The 27432-nt window shown below is 39.7% G+C and overlaps 4 protein-coding genes, 1 long non-coding RNA gene and 1 pseudogene across 6 annotated transcripts; 4 read left to right on the forward strand and 2 right to left on the reverse strand.

The window, feature by feature from the left end:
- The first annotated feature begins 6698 nt into the window (after nucleotides 1-6698).
- Nucleotides 6699-9484, forward strand: LOC135934992 (neprilysin-11-like). Its single transcript, XM_065477019.1, has 6 exons — nucleotides 6699-6860; nucleotides 7104-7271; nucleotides 7863-8034; nucleotides 8087-8360; nucleotides 9014-9148; nucleotides 9247-9484. Exons 1-4 carry the CDS (start codon nucleotides 6708-6710, stop codon nucleotides 8152-8154), a joined length of 561 nt encoding a protein of 186 aa, XP_065333091.1. The 5' UTR covers nucleotides 6699-6707; the 3' UTR covers nucleotides 8155-8360; nucleotides 9014-9148; nucleotides 9247-9484.
- Nucleotides 9485-16340: 6856 nt separating this feature from the next.
- LOC135936609 (T-complex protein 1 subunit beta-like) lies at nucleotides 16341-20408 on the forward strand. The gene is made up of 9 exons (XM_065479489.1): nucleotides 16341-16631; nucleotides 16700-16954; nucleotides 17766-18075; nucleotides 18139-18268; nucleotides 18324-18627; nucleotides 18909-19036; nucleotides 19090-19442; nucleotides 19916-20119; nucleotides 20175-20408. Exons 1-9 carry the CDS (start codon nucleotides 16356-16358, stop codon nucleotides 20345-20347), a joined length of 2133 nt encoding a protein of 710 aa, XP_065335561.1. The 5' UTR covers nucleotides 16341-16355; the 3' UTR covers nucleotides 20348-20408.
- Nucleotides 20409-20449: 41 nt separating this feature from the next.
- On the reverse strand, nucleotides 20450-22563 carry LOC135936611 (uncharacterized). 2 transcript variants are annotated; one of them, XR_010574345.1, is made up of 4 exons: nucleotides 21762-22563; nucleotides 21343-21570; nucleotides 21030-21280; nucleotides 20450-20798 (listed from the first exon to the last, which is right to left on the reverse strand). It is a non-coding gene; the product is annotated as an uncharacterized LOC135936611 (long non-coding RNA). The 2 variants fall into 2 exon arrangements; XR_010574344.1 differs by lacking the exon at nucleotides 21762-22563 and having other exon boundaries at nucleotides 20455-20798; nucleotides 21343-21715.
- A 160-nt stretch (nucleotides 22564-22723) lies between these two features.
- Nucleotides 22724-25217, forward strand: LOC135936610 (cytochrome P450 9e2-like; annotated as a pseudogene).
- Nucleotides 25218-25323: 106 nt separating this feature from the next.
- LOC135937526 (ribonuclease P/MRP protein subunit POP5-like) lies at nucleotides 25324-25720 on the reverse strand. The gene is made up of 2 exons (XM_065480677.1): nucleotides 25631-25720; nucleotides 25324-25560 (listed from the first exon to the last, which is right to left on the reverse strand). Exons 1-2 carry the CDS (start codon nucleotides 25718-25720, stop codon nucleotides 25324-25326), a joined length of 327 nt encoding a protein of 108 aa, XP_065336749.1.
- A 444-nt stretch (nucleotides 25721-26164) lies between these two features.
- LOC135937527 (beta-hexosaminidase subunit beta-like) lies at nucleotides 26165-27427 on the forward strand. The gene is given in 5 exon segments (XM_065480678.1): nucleotides 26165-26204; nucleotides 26275-26497; nucleotides 26499-26642; nucleotides 26703-26928; nucleotides 26980-27427. Coding segments are annotated over 5 exon segments (1008 nt in total). The 3' UTR covers nucleotides 27355-27427.
- The last annotated feature ends 5 nt before the right edge of the window (nucleotides 27428-27432 follow it).

The raw sequence follows: 27432 nt of genomic DNA on the forward strand, positions 1-27432 counted from the left end.
TTAGAGCTGTTCAGTATGTGAGCCATATTCTGTCAAAGCAACAAAGTTCTGTCCAGGGGTATATGGATTTTGATGAAATTTTTTTTTGCGTTAATTTTGCCCTAATTGACCGTTACACTCCTCACAACGTCCCTAAGTGCACTAAAGGGGTATAAGACCAATTCGATTTGTATGGAAACCAATACTTCTTGAACAATCAACAATGAGCAAACTAATTATTTTTATTTCTGTGACAGCAATCCCAGTAAGCTTGTCGCAACCTCCAATTCATAGACTTCGTAAGAGGCAAGTGAATATTTTGTAGATTTTGATGGTGCAACAGAGAGAATATATAAATGTGCTTTCAGCCCTGCGGATTTCGCAGCGATCAGCACTCTTATTAGCTTTGAAATCACCCGCGCCATCAACATTGGTCATGTGAAGAGGTTTAATGAAGCGCCAATTTGTGACGAAAATCGCAGTAAGAGCAATAACACAACCACGAGTAAACTACGAGACGGGGAAAGCCAGGTAAATGATCTCAATCTTTTTGTTCCTTCCTGATATCTTGCCCCTTTTCTTGTTAAATAATTGATCTCCTTAATCTGGTGTTCGATTTCTACTGTTTAGGCACTGCAGTCTTTTATTGTTAGAAACTTTTGCGATAAACTAGATTATTGATATTTTATATAATTCCTGATTTTTTTTGCGTATTTCTATAGAGAAATATAGTCAAATCCCAATTTATGTGCAAATTTGGTGGTTTTAAACAGCTTTTGACTGGTTGAAATGGATACATAGAGCCATCTTGTCAGCCCAAATATCACGTTTTTTTTTTGTCAAAATTTAGTACTTCTAACAAACAAAAGTACGTTTTTTTTGTCCAAATGTCAAGTGTGTGTTTTTGTCATATTTAAGAACAAGAAATATTAATTTCGTTTATTAAACACCTATTTGTGTACAACAGATTATATTATATAACAGAAAATTGTCATGTCAGTCATTTGGCAGGTAATTTTGCTGCCTGGGTCAGACTCATTTGGTTCTTGTCACAGCTTAAAAAGTGATAGAAATCCATGCTCTTATCACAAAGTTTACAAACACAGCCTGGAAGAGCTTCACTATGAAATTCTTTAATTTTACACAGCAGATAGTGAAAGCCGTGACAAGCATGCCGTGTTAGCGTGTGCCTGCTTGTGTAGCACACGGCTTTCCAACTCTGGTCAACCATCGCGGGCGTGTCGAAAAACCCCGGCTCAATCCGGAAAATCTTAAACCACTGGTTTTGAATAAATTTATTATAATTTGTGGTGTGAGGAAGAGCAAATCTATCAGCTAAGTCATCTACAAAGAAACTAGTGTCAGCCAGCTTGTAAGACAATCTCGATTTCATATACTTAGATAAGCCAAGTGCTCTCTTTAGAAATCTCGACTTTACTGATTCTAGCTTGGCAAAATCACTCAGTGTCAGGTGCGGCCAGATCACCTGCACACCATAGCTCGCGATAGGCGCGATTGCGAGATCAAAAAGCTTTAGGGCTGTGTTAACAGATGACTTTGAGAGGGAGGTCATTTTAGCCGTGGCAAAAATTGCTGCTCTAGATTTTTTCAAAATATGTTTCGAAAATGAGCGGCCGGAGGATTGGAGCGTGACTCCCAAATAGTTAAACTCAGAGACAAACTCAATTTTCTCATCATTTACGACAAAAGAGTCAAACTTCCCAAGCCTGCCACGCCCTCCATTTCTGAACTTCACGATTTTACATTTTTGAAAATTTAATTCTAATTTCCTCTCCATTAAATAGTCAATTAGTAGAAGTGTAAAGCGCTTAAGATCATCCAAATTTTTGGAAAGCAAGGAGCCGGTAGAGCGTATTCAAGAAAGGTTTTTCTGTTCCTGTCCTGACCTGTTCCGGGAAAAAAATTTCCTGTCCTGTCCTGTTCCTGTTCCAAAATTGGATTTCCGGTCCTGTCCTGTTACTGTTTTTTCCTGTTTTTTTTTTCTTAAATTTAATTCAAATTTACAAACGAAAAAGAATTGCAGAAAAACACTAAAAAATGTAATTTTTTTGATACAGTTGATTGTTTCCGTAAAACGCTTGTTTTTTCGAACACCACTGACTATAATTAAAGAGTTGTGCATTTTAATTAAAACTTTAGAGCAAAATTGTAAACGTCGTCATAATTTTTAGGTTTTTTTTTAAAAAAAATATTTATTTTAGAGCAGTTATTTGCGAGATTGGAGGTCGATTGGACGCGATTTTTCAGCGTTGAAATTTTTAGATGGCTGTCATATTTGCTCAAAGTGCTTGGTCTAATAGATGGTGAAATTCCAAATTTGAAGCTCGGGAATGGGGGCGTTCCCTATTTTTTCGGTATCTAAAAATTACCCAAAAAATAAATTCAGTTAATGAATTCCAAATTCCAAACTGCAACTCTTGACTGCGTTGAGTTATCACCTTGAAATTTTCACTGCCCAACCTAGTTTTTGATCCTGAACAACTTTTGCATTTACAAAAAATCCCTGGTCGAAGGTCAAGGTCACCTTTTGCGACCTTTTTTGAAAATTCAAAATTAAGGGATGATAGCCCCCTACGATTTTTTTGGGGTTCAGGGCTGAAATGTAGCCCGTGAAATTCTGCACAAGCACACCAAGTTTCATAGGTGCAATCGCGATAGTTTTGCTGCAATTCGAATTTGAAGTTAGAAAACCTGCTCGAGGCCGCTTTACCGCGCATGCACTCAGAGCGGCGAGTTTGCCTCTCGTTCGTTAAGTTGACGTTTTTCGCATTTCACTTTCTTAGAAACACCAATGGGGCCTAGGGTAGACCAAGGAAGTTTCAAATCGACCTTCAGGGTCCGTCCCTGACGTGACCCTGAGATAACAAATTTCCAATTTCATCGAACTTAGTGTCTTTTTATAGGTTTTCACCGATGTACAGCTCAAATATACAGCCAAAACTGTCGAATGACAATCCTGAAACCGGTTCTTGAAATAATTGTGGAAGCAATTAATCCAGACGTGATGTGAGAAATGGTCAAAATTTTGAAATCTTAATTTATAAAAAGATTCTTCTGTTTTGTACACATGAGGTTCATATTGAGTGTTAAAATTTAACGATCGTTTCTTTACAAAGTTGAAAAATGTGATTTAGCCCAATAAAAAATAAATCACATTTTTAAAAATCTTTACTTAAAAAACGAAGGAAACAAAAAAAATTTAAAAGTAGCTTTTTCGCTATATCCTTTAATAACATTTTTACATAGCATTAAGCATATAAGACCTTTATTATAAACACCATCAACACATATTATGAACTTCATGTGTGCAAAATAGAAGTATCTTTTCATAAATTTAAGATTTCAAAATTTTGAAAGAAAGTAAACATTGTAAGGCAGTATCAAAATGAAAAGTAATGCTGTCTATAAATGAGATATATTTGATATAAAATAGACCAAGAATGGAATTGTTTTGAAACAAAATTCTTGTCTTGTCCTGTTCCTGAAAAATATTTTCCTGTCCTGCCGGAATTCCAGGAAAAAGCAGGAATTCTTGTTTCCTGTTTCAGTTTCCTGTCTTGGAATACGCTCTACGTCAGAGGCCATTCCAAAGTTTCGTTTTTAAAAAAAAAATTAAGTGTATTTTTCTTTTCATGTTTTAAATATAGAAAGTATTATAACTTTCAGATAATATTTAATAGACTTAAATTGATCCATTGAAAATTAATAATTATAATCTGATCCACATATTTTACTCAGAGCATCAGCCTCAGCTGTTCACTTAACAAAACTAAAATATTTTAAGATAACCGTTAACTTTAATTCATCTCGGTCCAAGCAAGTTCGGTACAAGCTAGCTTCTTGCCTGCTTCAAGGAAAACAGTAGAAAATACGAAGTTATTATCATCCAGTTTTGCTACAGAAAGAGCAAAGTTAGTCATAAACTGTATTTTAGAGTGAGCATCAAGATCAAGTCACACGCCAATCTAATTTTATTCATATTTTCATCAGCGAGCACCTTGAATTGGTCCAAGTTCCAGGCGCCATCAATCCACCTGTCGCATTCAGGTAGAAATCTTCGCATAAATCTACGCTTGTGTGTCGATTCTTGCAATTAATCTTGCAGCTGTATGAAGAAAAGACTGAAAATCAGCTTCGTTGTTTTCCGTTCAGCAGGTCGAGTAAAAATATTAGTGACGAGTCTGTTTATGATATTTCCACTAAAATATACAAAATGAAAAACAAAATATCACAAGTGAATATAAAGGACATATTATGGAAACCTCGACAGTGCGTATCGAGTCATTTCGAAGAACAACCAGCCATGATGCCCAGCAGGTTCGACCACGTGAGTATAACAAAAGAGAATTTTGTGGCAAAAGTTCCGGGGGAAGTTGCTCTTCACAACTTAATTTGAGATAAATTATGAATAGTTAAAATATCACATAGGAAGTCAAAAGGATCTTGCTTTAACTCATAAATTTGATTTTAATTAACGTATTAATTATTGTTATGCAATTTTGATTATAAAGGTACGTGAGAAGTTTCTAAAACGGGAGTTTGAGTTATCTAAAACCACTGACGCAAACTCAAAATGCAAGTGAGTTCTTGAAAATTAAGACGCGTAACATTATAAAAAAATGAATGAATGAACTGAGAAAATGGCAAATAATTCAATAATTTTTCTAGGTTTTATTTGCGAATTTTACCCTTGTACGCATTTTTTATCTCCCTATTTGTGTTCCTATTAATATACATTGCTGGTGTGCATCGAGATTATAAGCAAGGTCATAGCTGTGGAGAGTTTGAATATAAAACATCAATATCAGGTAAATGATTATTGTGCTTCCCGTCCCAAGACACCCTCAATACGGGGCGGGACTCCCACATATGCTCTTTGGAAGCATGCAGTTAGCTCAATTTGCTTTCTTTCCTTACAATTAGCTGCAAGAATTACTTCGTCAATCGACACGAGCGTCGATGCGTGCGACGACTTCTACCAGTTTGCATGCGGAGGATGGATCGAAAAACACCCTGTTCCCCACGGCGCCTCGCACGTGGACCAGTTCCAACTCCTCAAAGACCAAAGCATGAATCAAATCAGAGGTTTTTAAACTCATATTGGCCGGTATTATTACGTGACACGCATTTCGATTAATGTAGAAATCCTCGAGGCTAACAGCTCACATTTGACGATGGTTCCTTTTATGCAGGCGAGAAGTTTGTACCGAAGTTGCTTGGATGAAGGTATCTCTTCTGCGTGACTTTAAATCTAAGACAATATTTGAATTTATTATTATTCTTAACATGAACGATAATAATGAATATCGAAATATGTTATTTCATTTCAACCAAACAATTAACTTAAAAGTATGGATACCAATTACAGATAATATGTATTTTCCTTAGAAAAAATAGAAAAGAAGGGCGTGGAGCCCATTCTGGAAGTTTTACGCTCTCTAGGGCTGCCGCAAGTGCCGACGTTGAAGAAACAAGAAAGATTTTCGTGGCAAAGTGCTCTAGTCAACGCAGAAAAAATGCTGGGCGATAGCATTTTCTTCTCATTAGACATCATCCAGCATCCATTAGACAACTCCAAACACGTCCTGCAGGTCTGAATATGGACCCCTTTTTAAAAATATATATATCCACCAATTGATATATATATATAAATGTTATAAAAGCATGACGGGATCAGTATAATTTAAAATATCTATTTTTGATTTGGTTACCTATTTAAATCCTATTTTTCATGAGCGGTATTTAGAAATTTAAGAAATATTGTCCCGATGTTGCTAAGTGAAACCAATTTTGTTTTTATCCCATGTTGTAATAAAAAATGGAATAACTCATCCAGTAAAATTTACACAAATGCGCATCATTTTATTTCATATTTGAAAGAATGCTATTTTCAGCGATTTTCCTTCTTCTACGAATTTTTTGTTGATTTTGCAGGTACATAAAGGGAGCTATAAGGAGTTTCCAGAGACCCAATGTCAGGGAGACAGACGAGATACTATGGAAGCTTTTATTGCTGATTTCATCAACATGTTCATCAAACACGTAATTTTTTTTTAAATGTCGCTAAAAGACCCAATCATTCTATGCTTGGTGTGAAATTCGTAGGTTCCAGGCGCGACTGTTGACGCGAAGCGAATGGCATGCGATATATATGCGTTTCACTCGAAACTGAGGAACATGACGACAAATGCGGGGCATTACCTGGAAATAACCGCGAGTGAATTGCAGGAGATCACCGACTCGCATATCAGAAAAAGCTCCACCAACAGGGTAACTTGACCATTTCCTCAATATGTACAAAGTTTATTCTCATCTCTCAACTTTTTCGAACTCAACCAGTTCAACTGGTCTTTGTACTTCAACCAAGTGCTCGATATCGACGAAAACGCCAGCCTTATGAGAAAAGAAAAGGACAGGCGGATCATAGTTAGAGATCAGCAATATTTCGTGCGGTGGTCCCGACTGCTTCAAACCAGCAGCCCTGAAGTGATCGGTGAGAGATATTTTGCAAATCGGCCTTACTTGGAAAAAGTTACCAAAAAGGCCAAAAAGTTAAAAATAGTGTCAATAAAAATAATAATACGTACCTCTAACAGTGATAATAAAATATTTTTTTTTTATTTTGACCCAATATTTAAAATTCAGAGATGTACATCTGGTGGAGAGTGTTTTCAGCCCTTGCCCCTTACACAACAAGAGAATTCCAAATGAGGCAGCAAAAACTCTGGCAGAAGGTCGGTGGCACCCGCATAATTACTCCAAGGTGGAAGGTTTGCGTGGAAATGGTCAACAAAGCGTACGGATTTATCGTTAACTTCGAATACGCTAAGATCCATCTCGACAAAGACCTGAGAGAACAGGTGAAAGAAAAATAATTATTCAATTATTGCTATTTACTGGCACATGAATTGAGTATAGCGTTGCTTAAAAAAATTATTTTTTATGATCATAGTAACTGACAGAAAAAGAGTATCTTTCTAATTTCCCAATAACGCATTCTTATTTTGTGTCGAATCTTATGATTTATTTCACATAAATTCGGATAATTATAACCATGCTCCAAAAGTCGAAAAAACGACCAATAATTATAATTCTACTTTCAGGCATTATGGATGTTTAGTGAAATTAAAAAGTACATCCAACGTTATCTGAATTGGATGTACTCAGTGACCAAGAAACAGGAAATAAAGAAAATTGAATCACTAAGAGCCAATGTGGTTAACCCCGATGAGCCGCTGTTCCCCAGCAAACTAGAGCAATTCTACTCCTTGGTAGGGCTGTGAAAATCAGACGATGATCGATTATTTTATTCTGTTCTTCCAACAATCGTTACGGGCCATCAAAGGAGCACTAATAATGCAATTTTAAGCCTTTTGAACCAAAGTTAAAATCTTCTAAACGCGTGTAAATCAACCAAACCAATATATATATATATATATATATATATATATATATATATATATATATATATATATATATATATATATATATATATATATTCGCGTTAGAAAATTTTGCTCAATGTTACAATTTCTAGCTCTCCAATTTTTCTGTTAAACTATTTTTCAAATTCGAAAACTGGGTTTTGTTGCAATTTTATAGACCTGTTGAAGCACAGATGGACATTCAAGAATTTTATTTCAAATAATTTCCTTTTTTGAAGTGCGTCTGCTTAAAATACATAAATTATACATACATACAACTGGGCATTTATATTTTTTTCATCAAATCAATCTGGGTATATGGGTAATCTTTATTTCTTAAAGTGCTGCATGAAGTTTTCCTCTGTTTTAAATTGCTATTTTATCGCAAATTTTTATCTAGATATTCGTTAATGGTTATATTGCTTCTTGTTTATTCAGATCAATTTCGTCGATGGTGATTTTTTTGAGTTGCATTTGAAGATTCTGGCCGCTTTGGAAGCATCAAAATTGAACTCACTGTATCTTACGCCGAAGAGAGATCCTACTTTAGTATATTACAGTGACCAGAGCAAGGCCAACGTCCATTACGATCCGGAAACCAATTCGATTTGTATGGAAACAATCAACAATGAGCAAATTAATTATTTTTATTTCTGTGACAGCAATCCCAGTAAGCTTGTTGCAACCTCCAATTCATAGACTTCGTAAGAGGCAAGTGAATATTTTGTAGATTTTGATGGTGCAACAGAGAGAATATATAAATGTGCTTTCAGCCCTGCGGATTTCGCAGCGATCAGCACTCTTATTAGCTTTGAAATCACCCGCGCCATCAACATTGGTCATGTGAAGAGGTTTAATGAAGCGTCAATTTGTGACGAAAATCGCAGTAAGAGCAATAACACAACCACGAGTAAACTACGAGACGGGGAAAGCCAGGTAAATGATCTCAATCTTTTTGTTCCTTCCTGATATCTTGCCCCTTTTCTTGTTAAATAATTGATCTCCTTAATCTGGTGTTCGATTTCTACTGTTTAGGCACTGCAGTCTTTTATTGTTAGAAACTTTTGCGATAAACTAGATTATTGATATTTTATATAATTCCTGATTTTTTTGCGTATTTCTATAGAGAAATATAGTCAAATCCCAATTTATGTGCAAATTTGGTGGTTTTAAACAGCTTTTGACTGGTTGAAATGGATACATAGAGCCATCTTGTCAGCCCAAATATCACGTTTTTTTTTTGTCAAAATTTAGTGCTTCTAACAAACAAAAGTACGTTTTTTTGTCCAAATGTCAAGTGTGTGTTTTTGTCATATTTAAGAAAAAGAAATGCAAAACAATAAGTTTTCTATATTTTTACGTCAAAACAGGAAAAATGGTAACATATGAAACGAAGAATAATATTTTCGTTCGAACGGATTTTGAAGATAAAAGCGGGTTTAGACTATTTTAAGTAATATGAATGGCCCAAGAGGCTAAAATTACATGATTTTTGCTCATTCGAAGGTCCGGCAACGATTGAAAGATCAGAACAAATAATCGATCGTCTAATTCAGAACCGCGCTGATAATAAAATAATTTGTTGTTAGGCAACGCAAGACGAATGGCTGGCCTACATCTTTGGGCTGCAGAATTCCTTTAAAGCGTACTACTATAATGATGTCCCTCGGCGCTGTGTGGAAGATTACTCAGAAGAGCAAATCTTTTTCCTTAGTTTCGCGAACGTAAGTTTTACATGATTCTAATGCTGCCTAATTTGAATTTGCAGTTGTTAAAGAATAATTGAGATTGCCAACTTTGCTAAATATTGCGTTTGTTGCAGATGTGGTGTTCAAACACGTCACCCACCTCTGTAAATAATTTGTTACCTGGCCGGTCAATGGTGCTGGGAACCCTGTCAAAAATGAACGAGTTTGCGGAAGCGTGGAGTTGTCCAAAAGGCTCCAAAATGAACCCCTGGTGATAGATATATCATTACTAATACAAAAATTACTTTTGAATCTAAACCGAAATTTTCCCTTTTGCTAAGCTGTTGCAATAAGAAATGAATATATAAATAAATAAACGCCGGGGTTTTAAATGTTATTTCTTTTGCATTTTCCATTAGGTAGCTCTTAGCACTTTAAATTTTAAGAAAATCGGCCTCAAAGTTAGCATTGTTTTAATTTCTTAAAGGAATTATGGAGTCGTGCATTTAAAACTTATAAAAAGCATTTTGCAGCTGCTTGAAATGAAATGCCATTTACCAAATGCACTTCAATGTGCTTTCTCTGAAAATCATCAATATTTGCCATAATTTCTCCCAACAGACGGCATGGAGAGTTTTGACAATCGTGTGATTGACGTGTGCTCAAAATTCACAATGCTCGACTGACAGTTAAAGCATTTTCCTCTACTCGTTTCTCTCCAGCGCAATAACCGAGAAGTGCCCATTCTCATGCAGAGCGAATGGATAATTTTATAATTATTATTGTAAGAAGATATAAATATACAAGCCTTGCAATCGCGAGCTTCTGTTTTAAATCCAGCAATACTATAAGAGCGACGCGTGGACAGTATCGTTCGATCGCCGTGTGTGTTCCTTATGGGAACTGGAGCTCCAGTTAAATACAAGACGTTAAACATAAAAAAATAAAAGGATTAACATAAAAAAATTCAAAATTAGAAATCACAGAGATTATATAGCTTGATATCAACTTATTATTTTTACTCAGCCGCATTAGTAATGGTCATATTCGCCTATGGGAAAGATGGCGGTTTTGCCAATGCAAATCTTCATCGCGCACCCCCCCGCGTCGACCACCCGGGTTTGGCGGTGATCGGGGCCGAATTGCCGATTTTTTTACATTGGAAGATAGGGACGCCTCCTACGTCGGGGGCCCCTGCGGGGCCCCCCCGGGCCCGGCGGGCGGCTCCTCCGGGGGTCCTCGGCCACTCGGGGGGCGGGTCCGGAAACCGTCTTCAGCCGGGTCGAAGCGCAAAAATCTTTGCACGCATCGCGTATTAGTATGGTAGAATATACGCATTATAGACGAATCCAACGTGGGGTCCTAGTCGACGTTCGGACGAGCGGTTGAATTTTGGAAATAATAAACCCAACTTTATGCCGATAAATTTCTTTCCAAAAGGCGAAAGTAGCGTAAAGAAATCATTTTGATACATAATTCATCTATTGGGCATTTAAAGTCTGCTTCGCCGCATAAACGCTCCGCCAAAATCGAGCGCCGCCTCACCGCGCTTCGCGAAATTGTCGACTGCCAAATCGTGCACCGCCGCACAAAACGCCTCAAAAACCCTCGCCGCCACACCGCGCTTCGCAAAATTGTTGTGTAGGAAGTATTAAACGATAACGTTTAAAAAAAAATCGTGAAAACCAAAAAAGTCACCGCCTTGCACCCGTGTTCAAATTGACGAATTCAGCGCTTAAAATGACCAAAAGTGTGTCAAAGTATCCGAAAGAAGCGACTAAACCGGCAGCCCTCATGTACATCGACCTGAGGAAGGTTGGTGGCGGGCGAGGGTTAAAAATCCACTCAAATTACCGCGAATTGAGCTCGAAAGTGCGAAAAAAGCACCAACACAAGCATCGAGAGCGATTTCAGGTCGTTTTACCCTGGAAAAGGTCGGCAGGGTATTTACCATGAAAGCCGAAACGATTATGTATCCTATGACGGTTCGTGGTCACAGATATCACGAGCGGTCGAAATTTGCGGAAAATAAAACCATTCTCGGCTGCAGAGCCGCCGCGACGGCCAAGTAAAAAACACGTAAAACCCGAATTTTATTTTTTCTATGGGCTCGAAAAATCTGAAAATTGGTACGCAGACCCGTGTCGGTCATCAGCGTTGGTTGAAACAAGTTACATTTCATTTGGGGTCTGCGTCTCGAAAAAATCGCCACTTTTTGTTTTCCCCTGTTATTCTTATGGGCGAAGTTGAAAAATACCGGGTTTTTTTAAGTTCAAAGCGATACCGATTTTCAAATTTTGATTTGATCGTGCCGTACTTGGTCTCAAACGATTGCCAGATACAGAGCGCTAAATCAGCATCGTACAGAATTTTTATTAATTGCTCCATTCGTGAGATTCGGCGGCCGAAAGTTGCAAGTTTAGGCGAAAACATGAATTACCGACTTCCTCAAAAATTCCAAAAATCAAACCTTAGTGTACGATTTTGATGAAACTCGCATAAAATGATCTTCATTCAATACCTAGCTCAGATGGCTAGGCGGCATATCCCAAAAAACCTCGGGTCACGTTAATTTTTTTAAATTTTAACTTTTTGGAACATTTTGCCGAAAGTATGCCGCCGCGTCCCGAAAAATCGTCGGATTTTAAAAAAATAGCACACGAGCACACCGGGACCGTGGAGGCGCATCGTCTGGTGTAGCAAAAATTGTCCGCCGGCCTACAAGGGCCTCGGCCAGGCCCCAAAAACTAAAATTTTAAAATTTCACAAACCGTGTTTTTCGACCTTTAAAAATTCATAGCTCTGGTCCTATTTGTCCTATAACCAATGTTTTCCATACTCGCCGCAAAATTCTGCGTCCGATAGACACCCTCGCCGCCCTCGACCAGCCCTTTTTTCCAAGCGGCCAAATGGATGAACTAAATTTAATTATTCAAATCAAACAATTTTTTGATGTTCCAACTTATTTTTTTAAAAAGCTCCAAAATTTAACGGTACAAATATTTTCAACAAGAATTAAATGACAAATAATTTCCTAAATTAAAAGCCAATTGAATATTTTTTATTTAATCGTACAAATAAACGGTCATATGTGTAAAAGGTCTGTTCACAAAGGACAAAGATGAGAGTTAAAAAGAGGATTTTTAGTCTGCGCGCGGTGTCTTTAGCGCGATTTTTAGTCTGGCTGCACATGCTGGCACGGGCCTGCATGGAATGCCTATGCTGCCAGTGCTTTTGCCTGCCTGTTATGGAGCGCGGGGTGGGCGACGGGCGGCGGAACTGGGACTGCTAGGATCACTGACTACACAAATAATTCCTGCTTCGCTGCGTGCTACTTTACTTCATTAATCTATATTGGGAGTTTGCGAACTGATTTGGAACTTGACTCCTTCCTCCTTCGTTTTTCTTAAGGAGAGTAAAGGTAGGAGATGCGAATAAACAGCTAGAGTCACCAAAAGAGGGGAAGGGGTGGGGATGAACAAAGTTTTTCTGTAATGATTGTATTGTCGCCGCGAATGGTCGTGCGTCCGTGTGAGGGTTTAAATACTGTTAAAAGGGTAAGTAGTGTTTTGACACCTTAATGATAATGAAACTGCTGCAGCGATTGTGAATTTAGCTCCTGCTCAAGGTGCGTCGCGAGGTGGTTGTAGGGCTGCCACTCTCCGGGTTTCGACCGGAGATCTCCGGGTTTGGGACTGAAAACTTTAACACGGGAGCATAGGGATCTCCGGGTTTGGGACTGAAAATTTAACACGGGGAGTATAGGGATCTCCGGGTTTTCGAGTCCAAAATCTCCGGGTTTTAGTTTTGGAAGTCTGGCACTCCTAGGTGGTTGTCGGGTTTTTGCTGTGCACTAAAGCTCTGGGAAGAATGCGTTTTTTTACGCTTGGGCCCTCCCGCGGCTGGTAGCTGCTGATTTCCTATGGTTGCAGTCGCTCTATCAATAATAATACAACACCTTGTGTTCAGTGAAAGCGCACATTATCGTTAGAATAGCATTTTGCTTGCGATGCGTTTCATTAAATTTTTCAGCTTGATTTTGATTACTAATTAAATAAGTGGCCCTCGATCGAGACTGCTTTCGCAACCCGTCTCTTTTGGTTCCTCTTGCAAGTGGCAAACCGTACAGGTTTAAATTCGTCCTGGTCCCAGCAAAATTGCGTTACTTTCAACAACCAAACGCGAATTTCCTTGTTGCAAGAAAAGGTCAACAATCAATTCGACAATGAAAATTTGGGTGCTTGTTGAACGTTGCGTTAGTTACAAGTTTAGACAGGCACATGCATGAGAGACACGCAGAAAGCATGCAACCGCGTGCCTGTATTAGAACTGCATTGAGCTCTAGTATCCCGGCTATGCAAGACTGGGTTGAGGGGAATGCGTACATACACATAGCAGGAGCTGGAGACAGCGCTCTTTGATGTTTAAGTTCGATTTTTTTTTTCATAAATTTTGTCGAAATGGTTCAAGAAGCATTTAATTATTTTAAAAAATGAGTCAAAAATTGTATATTGTAATAATTTATAAGTTGGAAAGTTTTATTTGTAAGGAGCCCGGCTGGATAAATTGCTGGCATGCTATGGCTTGTTTGAACCTAAACATAAAATAGTTTAGCCTAGCCCAGATATTATTTGTTTCCCTCAAGAATATCCCCGGAACCATCTTCCTTAAACCGGGAATATTTTTCTCAAACACTCTTGATTTGCAGTGTTCCCAGTCCCACCGAAAAAAAGTCAACCAAAAGGATTGGGTGCCCGCTTGCGGTCACCCGGCTACCCTCCGTGGGCACCCAGATGGGCACCCATTGGTTACATTGCATGTCCAACCCTTCGGGCAACCGCGGCTGGTCATGATCAAAATTTGGTCACCTAACGTGCACCCCATTCTTACGTAAAATTTCCTGCAACGAATTTGATGGCGTGCCAAAAGCAGCTAGTGGTTGCAATCACGTCCGCCGCAAACCTATTTTGGAACCAGCTAAAATGCGGCAGTTTTCAGCTTTTCTATGATTTTTACCGTCTGAAGGTAACACTCATTTCTAGAGGCTCGTCAGGATTTGATCTACTGGATACGAATTTAGTGAAATGAACGCCAATTTGCACCATCAGCTCAGTCATTCCACGTAACTTGCTGCCAGTGAAGGTGGGACTCAGGTTGTGTCTCATTTTGCGCCAATCGTCACCCTTGAGGCTCAACAGTGACCGCGCCAGTAGGTCGTCCACGCTGAAACTATTGTTCAGAATGTGTGTAGGTAATGGATAAAGTCTTTACTTCCTCCTGGCGAACGGTTGTCGGTCTGTAAAGTGGTCAAACTGCTTGACTGTTCACTTCACGTACCAGTTCCCAGTCCCACCGAAAAAAAGTCAACCAAAAGGATTGGGTGCCCGCTTGCGGTCACCCGGCTACCCTCCGTGGGCACCCAGATGGGCACCCATTGGTTACATTGCATGTCCAACCCTTCGGGCAACCGCGGCTGGTCATCATCAAAATTTGGTCACCTAACGTGCACCCCATTCTTACGTAAAATTTCACTTCCTAATTTGTTCATATAAAATAGTTCAATTTCTGTATGCGTGTGTGTGTAAATTAAATACAGAGATATGGGTATCCAAAAGCTAACCATTGGCTGCCCGCCTGCGGTGTCTCGTCTCTCGTCCTTAAATTCCGTGTCCTCTAATTAATAAAGAAACAAACTGTGGGCCGTCTTAAATCGATAATAAAAATATTTTGGCCCCTTAAAACTAAGAATTAAAAAAAGTCGGTCGACAGCCCGGTGGTCGGGATTTCCATGCGTAGCATGTTCGGAATTACCATCAAACATTCTCGCACCTTGGCCTTCCAAGTAACATGAAAAAATAGTTATTTTATCCTTCTTGCTTAACAGGGAAGTTGTGAAAAATCCCGGCGCCCGGCTGAGGTTTCCACCAGTGAGCCACCTTTTGGCAACCTTGTCATCTCGGGCTGTCAGGCGATAGGTCAATCATCTCAGGACTCTCTTAATTTTATTCATTAAAAAAGTTAAATTTCAGATTAGTTAAATATGAATGTCATCGAGGATACGCAAGCCCCGCAAGCTGTGGAAGTTAATCAAGAAAACCCAGTCCCAACGGTAGTGAAAAGCCTATACGACATATTTGAAGAAATCATTGCACCGCCGAACAGGTAAGATTTATTATTTTTAATATTTAAATTTTAATTGTTATTTATTTATGGGTGTCCTTGGTCAAATATAACATTTTATTTTTAACGGTGTTCTACTGGTAATAACAGCTGCTGCTATTATATGAGCGAGCACACTGACGTATTTGCATAAATAACATGCACATATATTTTTGTTTTCAGGATTACGCGCAAAGTGGTGTACGCCGTTGCCATACTAGGCTTGGCTACCCTTCCTGGCTTAACCCTTGTCCTAATATGTAAAGCAACAGAAAAAGCATTGCAAGTAAACGGAACAGACCACGATGTGTACTTCATAGTGGCCAATGCATTGCCATTGGTTTGTGGAGCCATCATTGTGTTACATTACTTATGCCGAGAAGATCCAGCAGTTGCACAGAACCAGCCAGTTCCCCGTACTTCAACTTCAAACCTATTTTACAAGTATGCATTGCTACTCTACGCACTAAGCCTCGTAGTGTTTTCGATTGATATTGTGTTTGCGCTGCGAGCATCAGTGGACACTACTTCAGAGATGATTTTGAAGGTGATATATTTAATTCAATTTTTAAATAACCATGTTTACTTTTCATATTTATGATGGACCAGTTTTTCGAAGCGACACGCGTTTCGGTTAATTTTTTACTAATGGCATCAAACATGTTACTCTCACAACAATTTTAATAAAGCGAGAGGTGTGTATTTTTTGTCTTTGAAAGTGAAATCGCTTTCTCATACCATAAATATACCCCGTCTGGCTGAAAATAGGACTTAAACTAACTTAAACCCCGTTCTAAGACAGCCCTCTGGTTATAGCTATAACGAGCAAATTTAATATTTTGATGAAATTTTTTGTTTTGTATAGGCTGCCATGGCAATACCTGCTATCCAGCATGCTGCCATTGTCAAAATCACTGGAAGACTGTACCAGGCAAATGAAAAAAAGTCCCTACCGTTTGATAGGGCAAGTGCTGTCGCGATGGACGCTTCTTTTTTGCTTTGCCTAGCTTGTACTAAAGACTACAACTCTGATAAACAACCTAATTGGCATCGGGTGATCTTGATAACCACAGGAATAGCTATAATGGCAATCCTTCCCTCACTAGTTATCTACTTGGCAGCGTATACAAAAGACAAAAAAGAACCAGAAAACACATTTACTTGCTGTACTTACAATTGCTTCTGGGATAGAGAGAAAACGTACAACGCTGTGTCGCTTGTTGTCAACACTGCGATTTTGATTGTACGAATAACTTTGTGGCAACTTGATCAACCAACATCGCTTTACTGGTTGAAAAACTGCTTTGAGATAGTACATAGCTTGGTGTGTATTGTGAAATTCGTCGCCGAAAATGAAGAAGTAAATATACTATATCTTATAACTGCGCGGTTTAACTTATTTATTGAACTCTTTTGTTGATGTTACAGCAACCCATGGTCGTGCCCAGTATTGTGGTCGAGCCACCGCCGCCACCGCCCAAATTTCACTGCAACACATCCACAAGGTACTCAGCCGCTAGGTCAACCAGCAGGCCAAGGTCGTCGTCAGAGGCTGCTGGGGCTGTCGAAATTTCTGACGGCAGCAAGATTATCTTCACCGCTGATGTGCCTGGCCCAGAGAGTCTGGTGGGTAAGAAAGATATGGCCAAGGTCGTCTCGCGTGTCGACGCATCCGAAAAAGAGGTGATATTATTTTTAACTGATTACATGGTTGTAAGGAAACAATAACATATATCTAAAGCAGAGGATGCATAATTATAGTAACTGTTACTTATAGTAGATAGCTGTTGTTGACGCGACAGCTAGGATATATGCGTTTTTTGTATTTTAAAAGAGTCAAAAAAAGGACTATTTGGAGTATTTGGTATAATTATGTAATTATGAATAATGCAGTAAAATTATGAATATATACATTCAACATTATAAGTAAGTAATATATGATACATACACTGGTCACGCCGATTGATCACGACTTCAATCTAAGAGTAAGAATATTTACAAAAATATGTTATACAACCTGCTGCTAAAAAATACTCATTTTGAACATAAAATAGGAATTAAACTTTTTTCATAGACTAAAATAAAACCATTAGACTTGTCTAAAATATATTTTGAATGACTATTTAATCATGCATATAATTAAACATAAATATATACATATGGGAAAACTACAGTTTTCGCCGCCAAGTTACAGTTTTCGCCACCCCTACTTTAACATGGGATTCTCCTAAGAACTGGCGAGATGTGTAACGCGGCAGAAACTGTAACTTTACCATATCCTTATTTGTATTTATACAAGGAGGCTAAAAAATATTACTTATTTTTTTTTGTTGATTTTAAAATTAATTAAATTTTGCTTCTGTTGCCACATGCATGACATTGTTTATAAATTTGAAGGTCGTCTCTTTATTTTATTTTTCACGTTTCATTAGTTCATTTTCAACCAGTAAAAATTGGACGCCATTATTGTGTAAGATTTAATTTTCAATTTCAGGTTGCCCTAAACCCAGTAAGAATTTTGAGGAATGAAGCCGAGGAGGAGCGTGCCGAGACAGCACGTCTGTCAAGTTTTGTGGGTGTGATTGCTGTCGGCGACCTGGTGAAGAGCACTCTGGGTCCCAAAGGCATGTACAAAATTCTAGTGGCCCACGGGCGCAGTGCCGGACAGGTGGAAATCACCAATGGTGGCTCTACAATCGTCAAGGCGATCGGGGTGGACAACCCTGCAGCTAAAATTCTCGTCGACATGTCCAGAGTGCAGGATGACGAGGTTGGTGACGGTACCACTTCTGCCATTGTTCTTGGTAAGCAGTTAACTTCCTAATTTTCTAAAAATGCTAGATTATAAACATGCTTGAAATCTGCAGCTGCTGAGCTTTTGAGAGAAGCTGAGAAACTGATTGAGCAGAAAATCCATCCTCAGATCATAATCGCTGGGTGGCGGAGAGCTTCTCATATTGCGCTAGCCTCATTGGAGAAAGCGTCCGTGGACAACAGGTGATTATCCTTGACATGTCTAAAAGCTTCAATCAAATTAACCTTAAAATATTAGTGGAGATCCAGAAAAGTTCCACAAAGATCTGTTGAACATCGCCAGGACCACCCTGAGCTCAAAGATCTTGTCCCAGAATAAGGAGTATTTTGCGAATCTGGCTGTTGAAGCCGTTTTGCGACTAAAGGGATCAGGTGACCTGAGTGCTATTCAGGTGATCAAGAAGCTGGGTGGCTGCATGGAAGACTCATTCCTTGACGACGGCTTCCTGCTGGACAAGAAGCCTGGTCTGCACCAGCCCAAGCGCATTGAGAAGGCCCGCATTCTTATTGCTAACACGGCAATGGACACCGATAAAATTAAGGTATCAACAGTCTGGTAGATATGATTCAGGAACTTGAAACAGCTTAAACAGATCTTTGTTATTTTAACTTGTAATCAAATCTTATGTTATTTAAAGAAAGGTTTGAAAAGGAAGAATTTTAATCAAGTGAAAACGTATTCAATGACGATGTTAAACAAAAACGGAGTTAAAAATATTTGGAATTCCTATGTTCAGTAAGAAAATGAAGCGTAATATCGTATTTGATATAATTTAGTTTTCTAAGTTGGATCAATATAGGTATTAATTATTTTATATTTCAGGTATTTGGATCTCGTGTCTGTGTTGATGCTGTTTCCAAAATCGCCGAGTTGGAGTTGGCTGAAAAAGAAAAGATGAAGGACAAGGTCAACAAAATCGTCAACCACAACATCAATGTGTTTATTAACAGGTAGCAAGCACAGCTCCTGTCTTGATATCCATAACTAACTTTGAACTCTGCAGACAACTGATCTACAACTACCCTGAGCAGCTGTTTGCCGACGCAGGTGTGATGGCCATCGAACATGCTGGTTTTGCTGGCATCGAGCGATTGGCTTTGGTCACAGGTGGTGGAATTGTTTCCACCTTTGATCATCCTGAGATGGCCAAATTGGGACATTGCGATCTTGTGGAGGAAGTAATGATTGGACAAGACACCCTGCTGCGCTTTGGAGGCGTACCTCTTGGTGAGGCGTGCACTGTCGTCATCAGGGGTGCCACTCAGCAGATTCTTGATGAAGCCGAGCGATCTCTGCATGATGCCTTCTGCGTCCTTGCCGCTACGGTCAGGGAGACCAGAACTGTTTATGGCGGTGGTAAGTACTTTGCCATTTAACATATTTACATTTATAAATGTGATACATAGTGATTTATTGCAAAATATGTTTTGGTTACGCGAGACGCATTTTCTTCCAAACTGACAGTTTCCCTTGTTTTTTTCTCAAAGCTATTTGATTGCTATTGTTTTGAGAATCTATTTCTTATTTTTTTTCTAGCTTTGAATTGTTTAATCATGAATAGGGGTTTACATAAGTTCACTGTAGACTACAAATTTTATTGATAGAATATACTGTTAAATTTTCAAATGGGTTCATAAAACAGTTATGATATAAGCTTGAAATTGGTATACCACAAGAACTATACTTAAATAGTAATACGATGGATGGCTAAAAGCCCCCAATAATTTTCTGTGTTCTGTGTTGCTTTGTGGGTTGAAATATTTGCCAGGTTGGTATATAAAACAATCTTGAGTATTTAGTCTAAAATACTATCACTTTTTGTTACACAGGTTGCAGCGAAATGCTCATGGCCAACGTGATCAACGATGAGGCAGCACGCATTCCAGGCAAGGAAGCCATGGCAATGGAGGCATTTTCCAGGGCACTCAGGCAGCTGCCCACTGCCATCGCTGACAACGCAGGATATGACTCAGCACAGCTGGTCAGCGAGCTCAGGGCTGCGCACAGCAAGGGTGAAAACACCACGGGACTCGGTAAGACTATTAAGGCTTGTTTTAACTCTCATTAATACCAAATTTATACACTTAGATATGGAACAGGGCATGGTAGGCTGCATGAAAGACCTTGGTATCACTGAGTCTTTTGTGGTGAAGCGGCAGGTGCTGTTGTCCGCCTCTGAGGCTGCTGAGATGATCCTGCGCGTGGACAACATCATCAAGGCTGCGCCAAGGAGGCGCGGGCCAGACAACCGACCTTGCTAGTTCTTCACAGGCGCGTATTCCACGAAGCTATATATACTTATCGTTTTTTGCACATTAACTGTCAAAGCATTTATGGAAATTTGGTTATTTTTTCGCTACTGAAGGCAATGTAACCAATTTTTGGCACATCAACTAAAATTAAAACAGGATGAGCAGTAATTTATCTCAATAATTTTACTAAAATCTTACTGCGGATGGAATGACCCTAATTTAAAATAAATTACCGAACAATTTTGAACTCTTAAGACCTATTTTATTTATAAGCTTTCTGGGTCCACAACTGGATCCTCCCGTGATCTCAGTTTAAGAAGGAAGCCTTTAATTGGTGCATTGTCCAATTTCTTGCGGTCCAACCTAATTGGGTACTGGTCAGACGTGTTCAGCTCCAATTTGAGAAAGGCTAGGGTATATGCCAAAGCGATTTTCACCTCTAGAAAACCAAACCGGTTACCTGCATGAGCAAAACAGATATTAAATTTCTTGACAAGCTTTTGTAGTCTCAAAATTAGCTATCAACATATTGAGGAGCTTTTTATTTCATTACAAGGGAAACAGTTTTAGATGGAAACAAACTTGGGAGCTCCCCCAATTATGTATCAGCCCTATAGCAATTTAAATCCTCTTTAAAGTCAAGTGTTGATACATTTTTACAACAATAAGTAACTTCTTAAAGTATACCGACCTATGCAGCTCCTAGGTCCTGAGCCGAAGGGCATGTAAGTAAAAGGTGGCACTTTGGCCTTACGTTCCTCACTGAAACGCTCAGGGATAAATTCCTCAGGGTCCTCATAATAGCGTTTGTCCACTTGGAACGAGTAGAAGGAAATTCCTACAATATCCCCATCCTTGAAAGTGATGCCAAATTCGGGCAAATGTAGGTCCTTTGGTGCACACTCGGTCACCAAAAGCCGCCACAGGGATCAAGTTGCACCTCTGCAACAATAGTTTTGATCTTTAAATGGCGATCGTCTCCTCGTAGACCCTAGATTTTTTACCTGCAATAACCATGTCAAAAGGTACTTCAGGCCCTGGATGGCGTCATGTGTCAGCTTTCCCCCCTCGTTTTGGCGAACGCTACATCTACTTCCAACCTTAGTTTTTTCTGCACATTCTCTTGCCCAGCTATTACAATGCAGAGATTATTGATGCTAATGCGGAAACCGTTTCAAATCCAGCCAGAAAGAAGGTGAAGGCTTGCACCAAGATGTCCAAATCAGACATAACTGTAACAATATTATGGATCTTTATTTATTGCATCAGGGTTTGAGGTATTTAATTCTGTGCTCTGTGCTTCACTATCCTTATGCATTTTTCAGTACTTAATTTCCACTAGTGCTTTTAAAAAATATTAACAAATATTAATATTATTTGAACGCATACAATTATTATAACTTGAATTAGGTAGTTGTCACACTTGTGTTTGAGTCTACAGGCTTGTTGGCGTCCTTGCACTTCTGGATTTGCGCCTTGCGTTCGTCAATCAACAGCTGGATCATATCTGGTCTGGGACTTATTGTTTTCCTCTCTGTAACGCCCTTACGCTTCCAGTACGAGTGACACCAGTAGCTGGCATAGGCTATATAAAGATCCACCAAGCCCGCAATTGCCCAAAGAATGAACAGAATCATCATGCAAATATAATAAGATGCTGAACCAGCAGGACCTAAAATGTTTAAATATATTTTTATGTTTGTAGCGATCAAATTTATACAAAAGCCACTTATATCAAGCTGCGCAACCACAAAAGAGTACAGTCTGAGCCACTTGAATGGTAATATCTTATCTGATAAAATTATAGGTGTGTATAGGGAAAAGTAAAATTATCCATCAACTTGTTTCCCCATAAGGATTTTTTTAAAGACAAGTCATGCACAGGAATTACGCAGTGGCATAATATTAAAATCCTAAATTTTGCCTTACATTTTAATTGCAAACTTTATAATTAATTATGCTGCAGTCAATATTTTTAACTATAAAAAATATATAAAATATTTCTTGCCTTCACTGTCTCAAACCCCTTTGATGTTTTTGTATGCCAGAAGAAATCTAAATTGAATGCTTGATATTTCTATCCCTTATATGCTTCTCTAGCAAAGTGCGCTGGCAGCAGCAGCAAAAATATATGCTCTTGAAATTATCTGAAGGCCACAATGCAGTGGAAGGGGGACAAAGAAAATAAATATTATGTGCGAGACCTCATCCTGTGGGCGCATCGCGCAAAAACCAGCTGCACTTTTAGCTAGATTTTGCTTCAAACCCAGTAGGGCGTGGGTGTATAAAAGTCAGGCAACATAAAACAAAATACACCTAATATATATTTTTGTAGCTTTCCAGCTCCAGTACAGTATATTTTTAGCCCAGTACAAAGCTTAAAAGGAATTGGGAAGGCTGAAGTGTTAAAAAGCGGGGTTTTGCTTGATGCGTGAGTCACCGCAGTGCCAGATAATACAAACTGACATCATCTTGTGAAAACTTCGCCGCGCCTGATAAACAACGCACCACAGATTTTCAAGTAATTAAGCTGGGTCCTTTTTGACAAATTGATGGAACTTAACAGTCCCTTAACAACCCGCTAAAATTTAAAGACATTACATGTAATCTTAAACAAATTCACGGCCAAAATGCTGTAATTAAATAAAAGATTTTTTGTAATGTGACGATATTTTATTTGTAAAAGCAAATCATAAGAAAAGTTCACACGAAGATATTTGTTTGTAATTTCATTTTATCTCTTTTTTGCAGGATGTCCTTGATTTTGACAATTATATCTGCTGCATTTGTGGCTATCGTTCTTGGGCTGCTCTACCTTTTGCTTGACCTCAGTGGAAGTCAGAAATATTGGGAGAAAAAGAAAGTCTACACCCTGAAAAATAAAACACCGATTTTGGGCCATTTTGGCCCTCTTGTGCTCAGGAAGAAATCATTCTCCCAGCTAATATACGTACAGTTTTCAAATGAAGATGAGCCAAAATAGAAACTTATTTAAATAAATTTCACTAGGATTTATACCAGGATATTAAGCAAGGTGTAAATTTTGGAGGCATGTCTCAATTTCAAAGACGTGGACTAGTTGTCAACAATCCGGAGTTGATAAGTGAAATCACCATTAAGCGAAGTTTGAAAATTTCATGAATAGGAGGCCTTTCGTGGATCAGAAGTAAGAATATTACTTACCATAAATGTTTTTATTTTTATTCAAAAGCTAAATTCTGTCTCGTTATAAATTTACTTATTGGACTCTCAAAATTTCCTATTTCAAGCATTTTTTTTATTTGAGTAAGCAAAAAAGAGTTTTTAAATATATGGAAATCAAGTTTTAGTTATCCCTTTGTGGCCACTAATTTTAGGACAGACCGATTTCTGGGCCGTTCTCTGCTTGGTCTGCAGGGCGAAGAGTAGCGTGATATGCGCCACAACCTGAGCCCCGCGTTCACCGGCTCCAAACTACGTGGGATGTTGAGCCTGATCGGATCCACCTGTGACAAGTTCAATAACTTTCTCGCGAAGCGTGCGGAACTGGTCGATGAGCCATTGGATATTTACAACTCTTCCCGTCGCCTGGCCGCGGACCTCAATGCAACCACTGCATTTGGCGCACCTTCTGACTCGATTTCTGACCCAGAATCAGAGTTCTACAAAAATGGCATCAAAATCATGGACTTCAGTGGCAAGAGGGCACCTATTATAATTGGATACTTGCTTTCGCCCCCGTGAGGATACAGGATTAGGGCAATGGGGGTGATTTCACTTTTCGTTTTTCTCTCAGGTAGATGAAATTTCTTGGAATTCCGTTCGTCCCACAAAGTTTGACAGACTTTTTCTCCAAGAAGATCTTCGACACAATCAGGTTCAGGGAAGAGAACAGTAAGTCCAGAGCCGACATGATTCAGCTGTTGCTTGATGCAAGATCAGATCAGAAAAAAGGTAATGAAATTATGCAGGCATAAAAAGCCAATCGCCTTCTCAGATGAAAGTTAATTGATTTTACTGGAAATTTGGGTGTTTTGAAAAATTGATCAACTTTTTAATTCATTTCAGACATCCCTAACATGGACATAGCCTCTCAAGCATTCACATTTTTCCTTGGAGGTTTTGACACAATGGCCACCGCCTTTTCCTTCACCACTCACTGCCTAGCTCTGCACCCTGACGTGCAACAAGTAAAGGTGAGAGAAGAAATTAGAGAAGTGATGGCCAAACACAATAACAAGATAGACTATGAAGCCACCAAAGAACTCAAGTACATGGAAATGGTCATCTCGGGTAAGTTTTTTTCTTTCAAAAATGTTTCTCAAATTTTAACAATGAAAATGATTTAGAGGGGCTTCGGCTGCATCCAGTTGCGCCTATGTCAGACCAAATTTGCGGCTCCAATGTAAGCTTTCCCGAGTTTGGCCTGACTATCGAGAAGGACTTCCCAGAACCATTCAAATTTGACCCTGAACGTTTCACCGAAGAAAACAAGAAAAACATCAAGCCATTCACGTATCTTGCCTTTGGTGAAGGACCTAGGAACTGCATTGGTATGAAAGCAAACCTTACTTAAATCAGCGCTTCTACTTAAATATTAAATTAGGAAAACGATTTGCTCTATTGGAGCTGAAAATTGGGTTGTCCAAGATTCTGAATGAGAACCAGCTAGAGGTTTGCGAGAAAACGAATGTAACGAACCCAATGGTTTACACCACAGCCTCCACTCTTGTGCAGCCAGAAGGAGGATTTTGGCTCAAAGTCAAGCCATTGAATGAAGAATAACAATAATCACTATTTTCACATCTAAATATTAGCTATTAATTTTTCATAAATGAATGTTAGCGCTGCTGAAATCATATGATCAATAAATAAAATAAATCAAGCTATAGAATCATCATAGACCTGTATTTTTCTTAAGATGAGTTAAACTTGCACATGTTTCTTTTTTTGCATAATTAAAAAGACAGTCACTGATTAATGTTTGACCATAGTTCCCAAAGTTGTCAAAAGCTTAGAAAAGCTTCCTGCACTTTCATGCGCTGCTCTTCATCTTTAACCAGAGGAAGAGCGCCTTCCAGCTGCTTAATGTGAAAGTCCCTGAGAAACTTGTTGCACTGCATTACGGAGCCACCAGTGTAAATAGTCTTCAGGGACACATTCGCACCTTCCAGTTGCGTTACCAAGGGCACTGCACTTGTCACTAGTTTGTGAGGACCGTGGCGCATCCTCACATAAGCTATCTGTAAGCAAACCACAATGTCGTGATTAGTTGTGGCAAACTATGAAGGCCATGGTGTACGAGGCACTTGCCTGTGTCCTTTCACTGCAATATTTAGCAAGGAAACCATTCTGGATAGCAGCCACACCAAAATTTCCATGCAGGAGCTCCACTTTCGTCATCAGTGCGGAATACAGCGCTTGGAGCTCTCATCCGCGGCTTACATTTGCTTTTTGACTCCACAGGAACCACTTCCAAGACTAGGTATCGGTTCTTAAATATCACCATGATGATAAGTTAATATAGTTTTTCTGAAAAGAGAGGGTAAAACTGATAACTGCTACTGGTTATTAATTTGTCAACATTAATAAACATAAGTTAGCTTTGCTGTGTAAATTAACATTAGAGTGGAATAAGTTCATTATTTTTGTCTTACGCCCTCCCAATTGGAGTTAGAAACCCACCTCTGTTATGGTTACTATATAATGATTCACGACAGGGGGGGGCGGAGTTAAAGGGCGGGGGGCCGAGGGGGGTCCGGGCCCCCGAGGATTTTGGCCGCCGGCCCATGGGACCCCCTGTTTGCAAGCGGCCTCCCTATGCTCCTGTGCAAAAAAATCGCCAAAATGGGGTGGATCGGGGTGAAGCCTGGGCGGTCGACAGAGGGTCACTTCCAAACGTGTTTACTGAAGAGAAACCGCGGATTCCTCCCATAGGTGAATTAAAAAAAACTCAGGTTGGAGTGCAACAACTTTCACACAGCATAGTAATAAAACTGATACTTCATGCAGTGAACAAGGCGCTTACAACCCTTTCTCACACGTGTACACCCAAAACGACGTGAGGAGCGTCATTGAATACTGCCGACTGAGGGGCATCAGGGTGATCCCAGAGTTTGACTCCCCAGGACACACCAGATCTTGGGGAAACTCACACCCTGAGCTACTGGCCACGTGCTATGGCCCTGATGGGCAGCCTTGGGCCAATGGACCCATCCAAGGAATCGACCTTCAAATTCGTCAACACCCTCTTCGGCGAGGTTGCTGGCCTCTTCCCTGATGGCTACTTCCACCTCGGTGGAGATGAGGTCAACTATACTTGCTGGTGCGTGCCCGTGACTTGGCTCGCAGTCGTTTGTTAATGGGCAGGATTATTTGCGTCCAGGTCAACCAACCAGGCGATAAACGACTACATGGCCTCGATCGGCATTGCCAGTAACTACCAGCGACTGGAAGGCGTGTACGTCGACAGGGCGATTGAGATTGTGCGCAACCTGAACATGAAGCCTATGGTTTGGCAGGAGGTGTTCGACAACGGTGGCTCGTCCATCGACGCGCAGACAGTGGTGCATGTCTGGAAGGTGCAGGACTTCATGCAAGAACTGGCCACGGTGCGCCTCCCTCACCCCTCATTAACCACAAACTAATTGCTTAAATTGCAGGTTACAGGTGCTGGACACGTGGCTCTCCTCTCTTCATGCTGGTACCTGGACCATCTGGTGACAGGCGGAAACTGGAAGGAGCTGTATAACTGCGAGCCGCACGACTTCTCTGGTACGACTGCGCAGAAGGATCTGGTTCTGGGAGGAGAGGCGTGCATGTGGTCTGAGTACGTGGACACCAACAGCATAGAGTCCAGGGTGTATCCGAGGGCTAGCGCCATGGCCGAGCGGCTGTGGAGCGATGTAACCCAGACAAACACGGTTGAGGCCGCCAGACGGCTTGAGGAGTTCCGCTGCCGCCTTGTCAGGAGAGGCATCAGGGCGCAACCTGCTAACGGGCCTGGATACTGTCCTGGAGAAGTTTTCAATGCATAATTAAGAATTTGGACTGTAAAAATGATGAATGGAAATTTTTTGAAATTAAATGAGTTTGAGAGTTAAAATATAGTTCAA

The sequence above is a fragment of the Cloeon dipterum genome, chromosome 2 (genome assembly GCF_949628265.1).
Source record: "Cloeon dipterum chromosome 2, ieCloDipt1.1, whole genome shotgun sequence".
In the NCBI taxonomy this organism is placed as follows: Eukaryota; Metazoa; Arthropoda; class Insecta; order Ephemeroptera; family Baetidae; genus Cloeon; species Cloeon dipterum.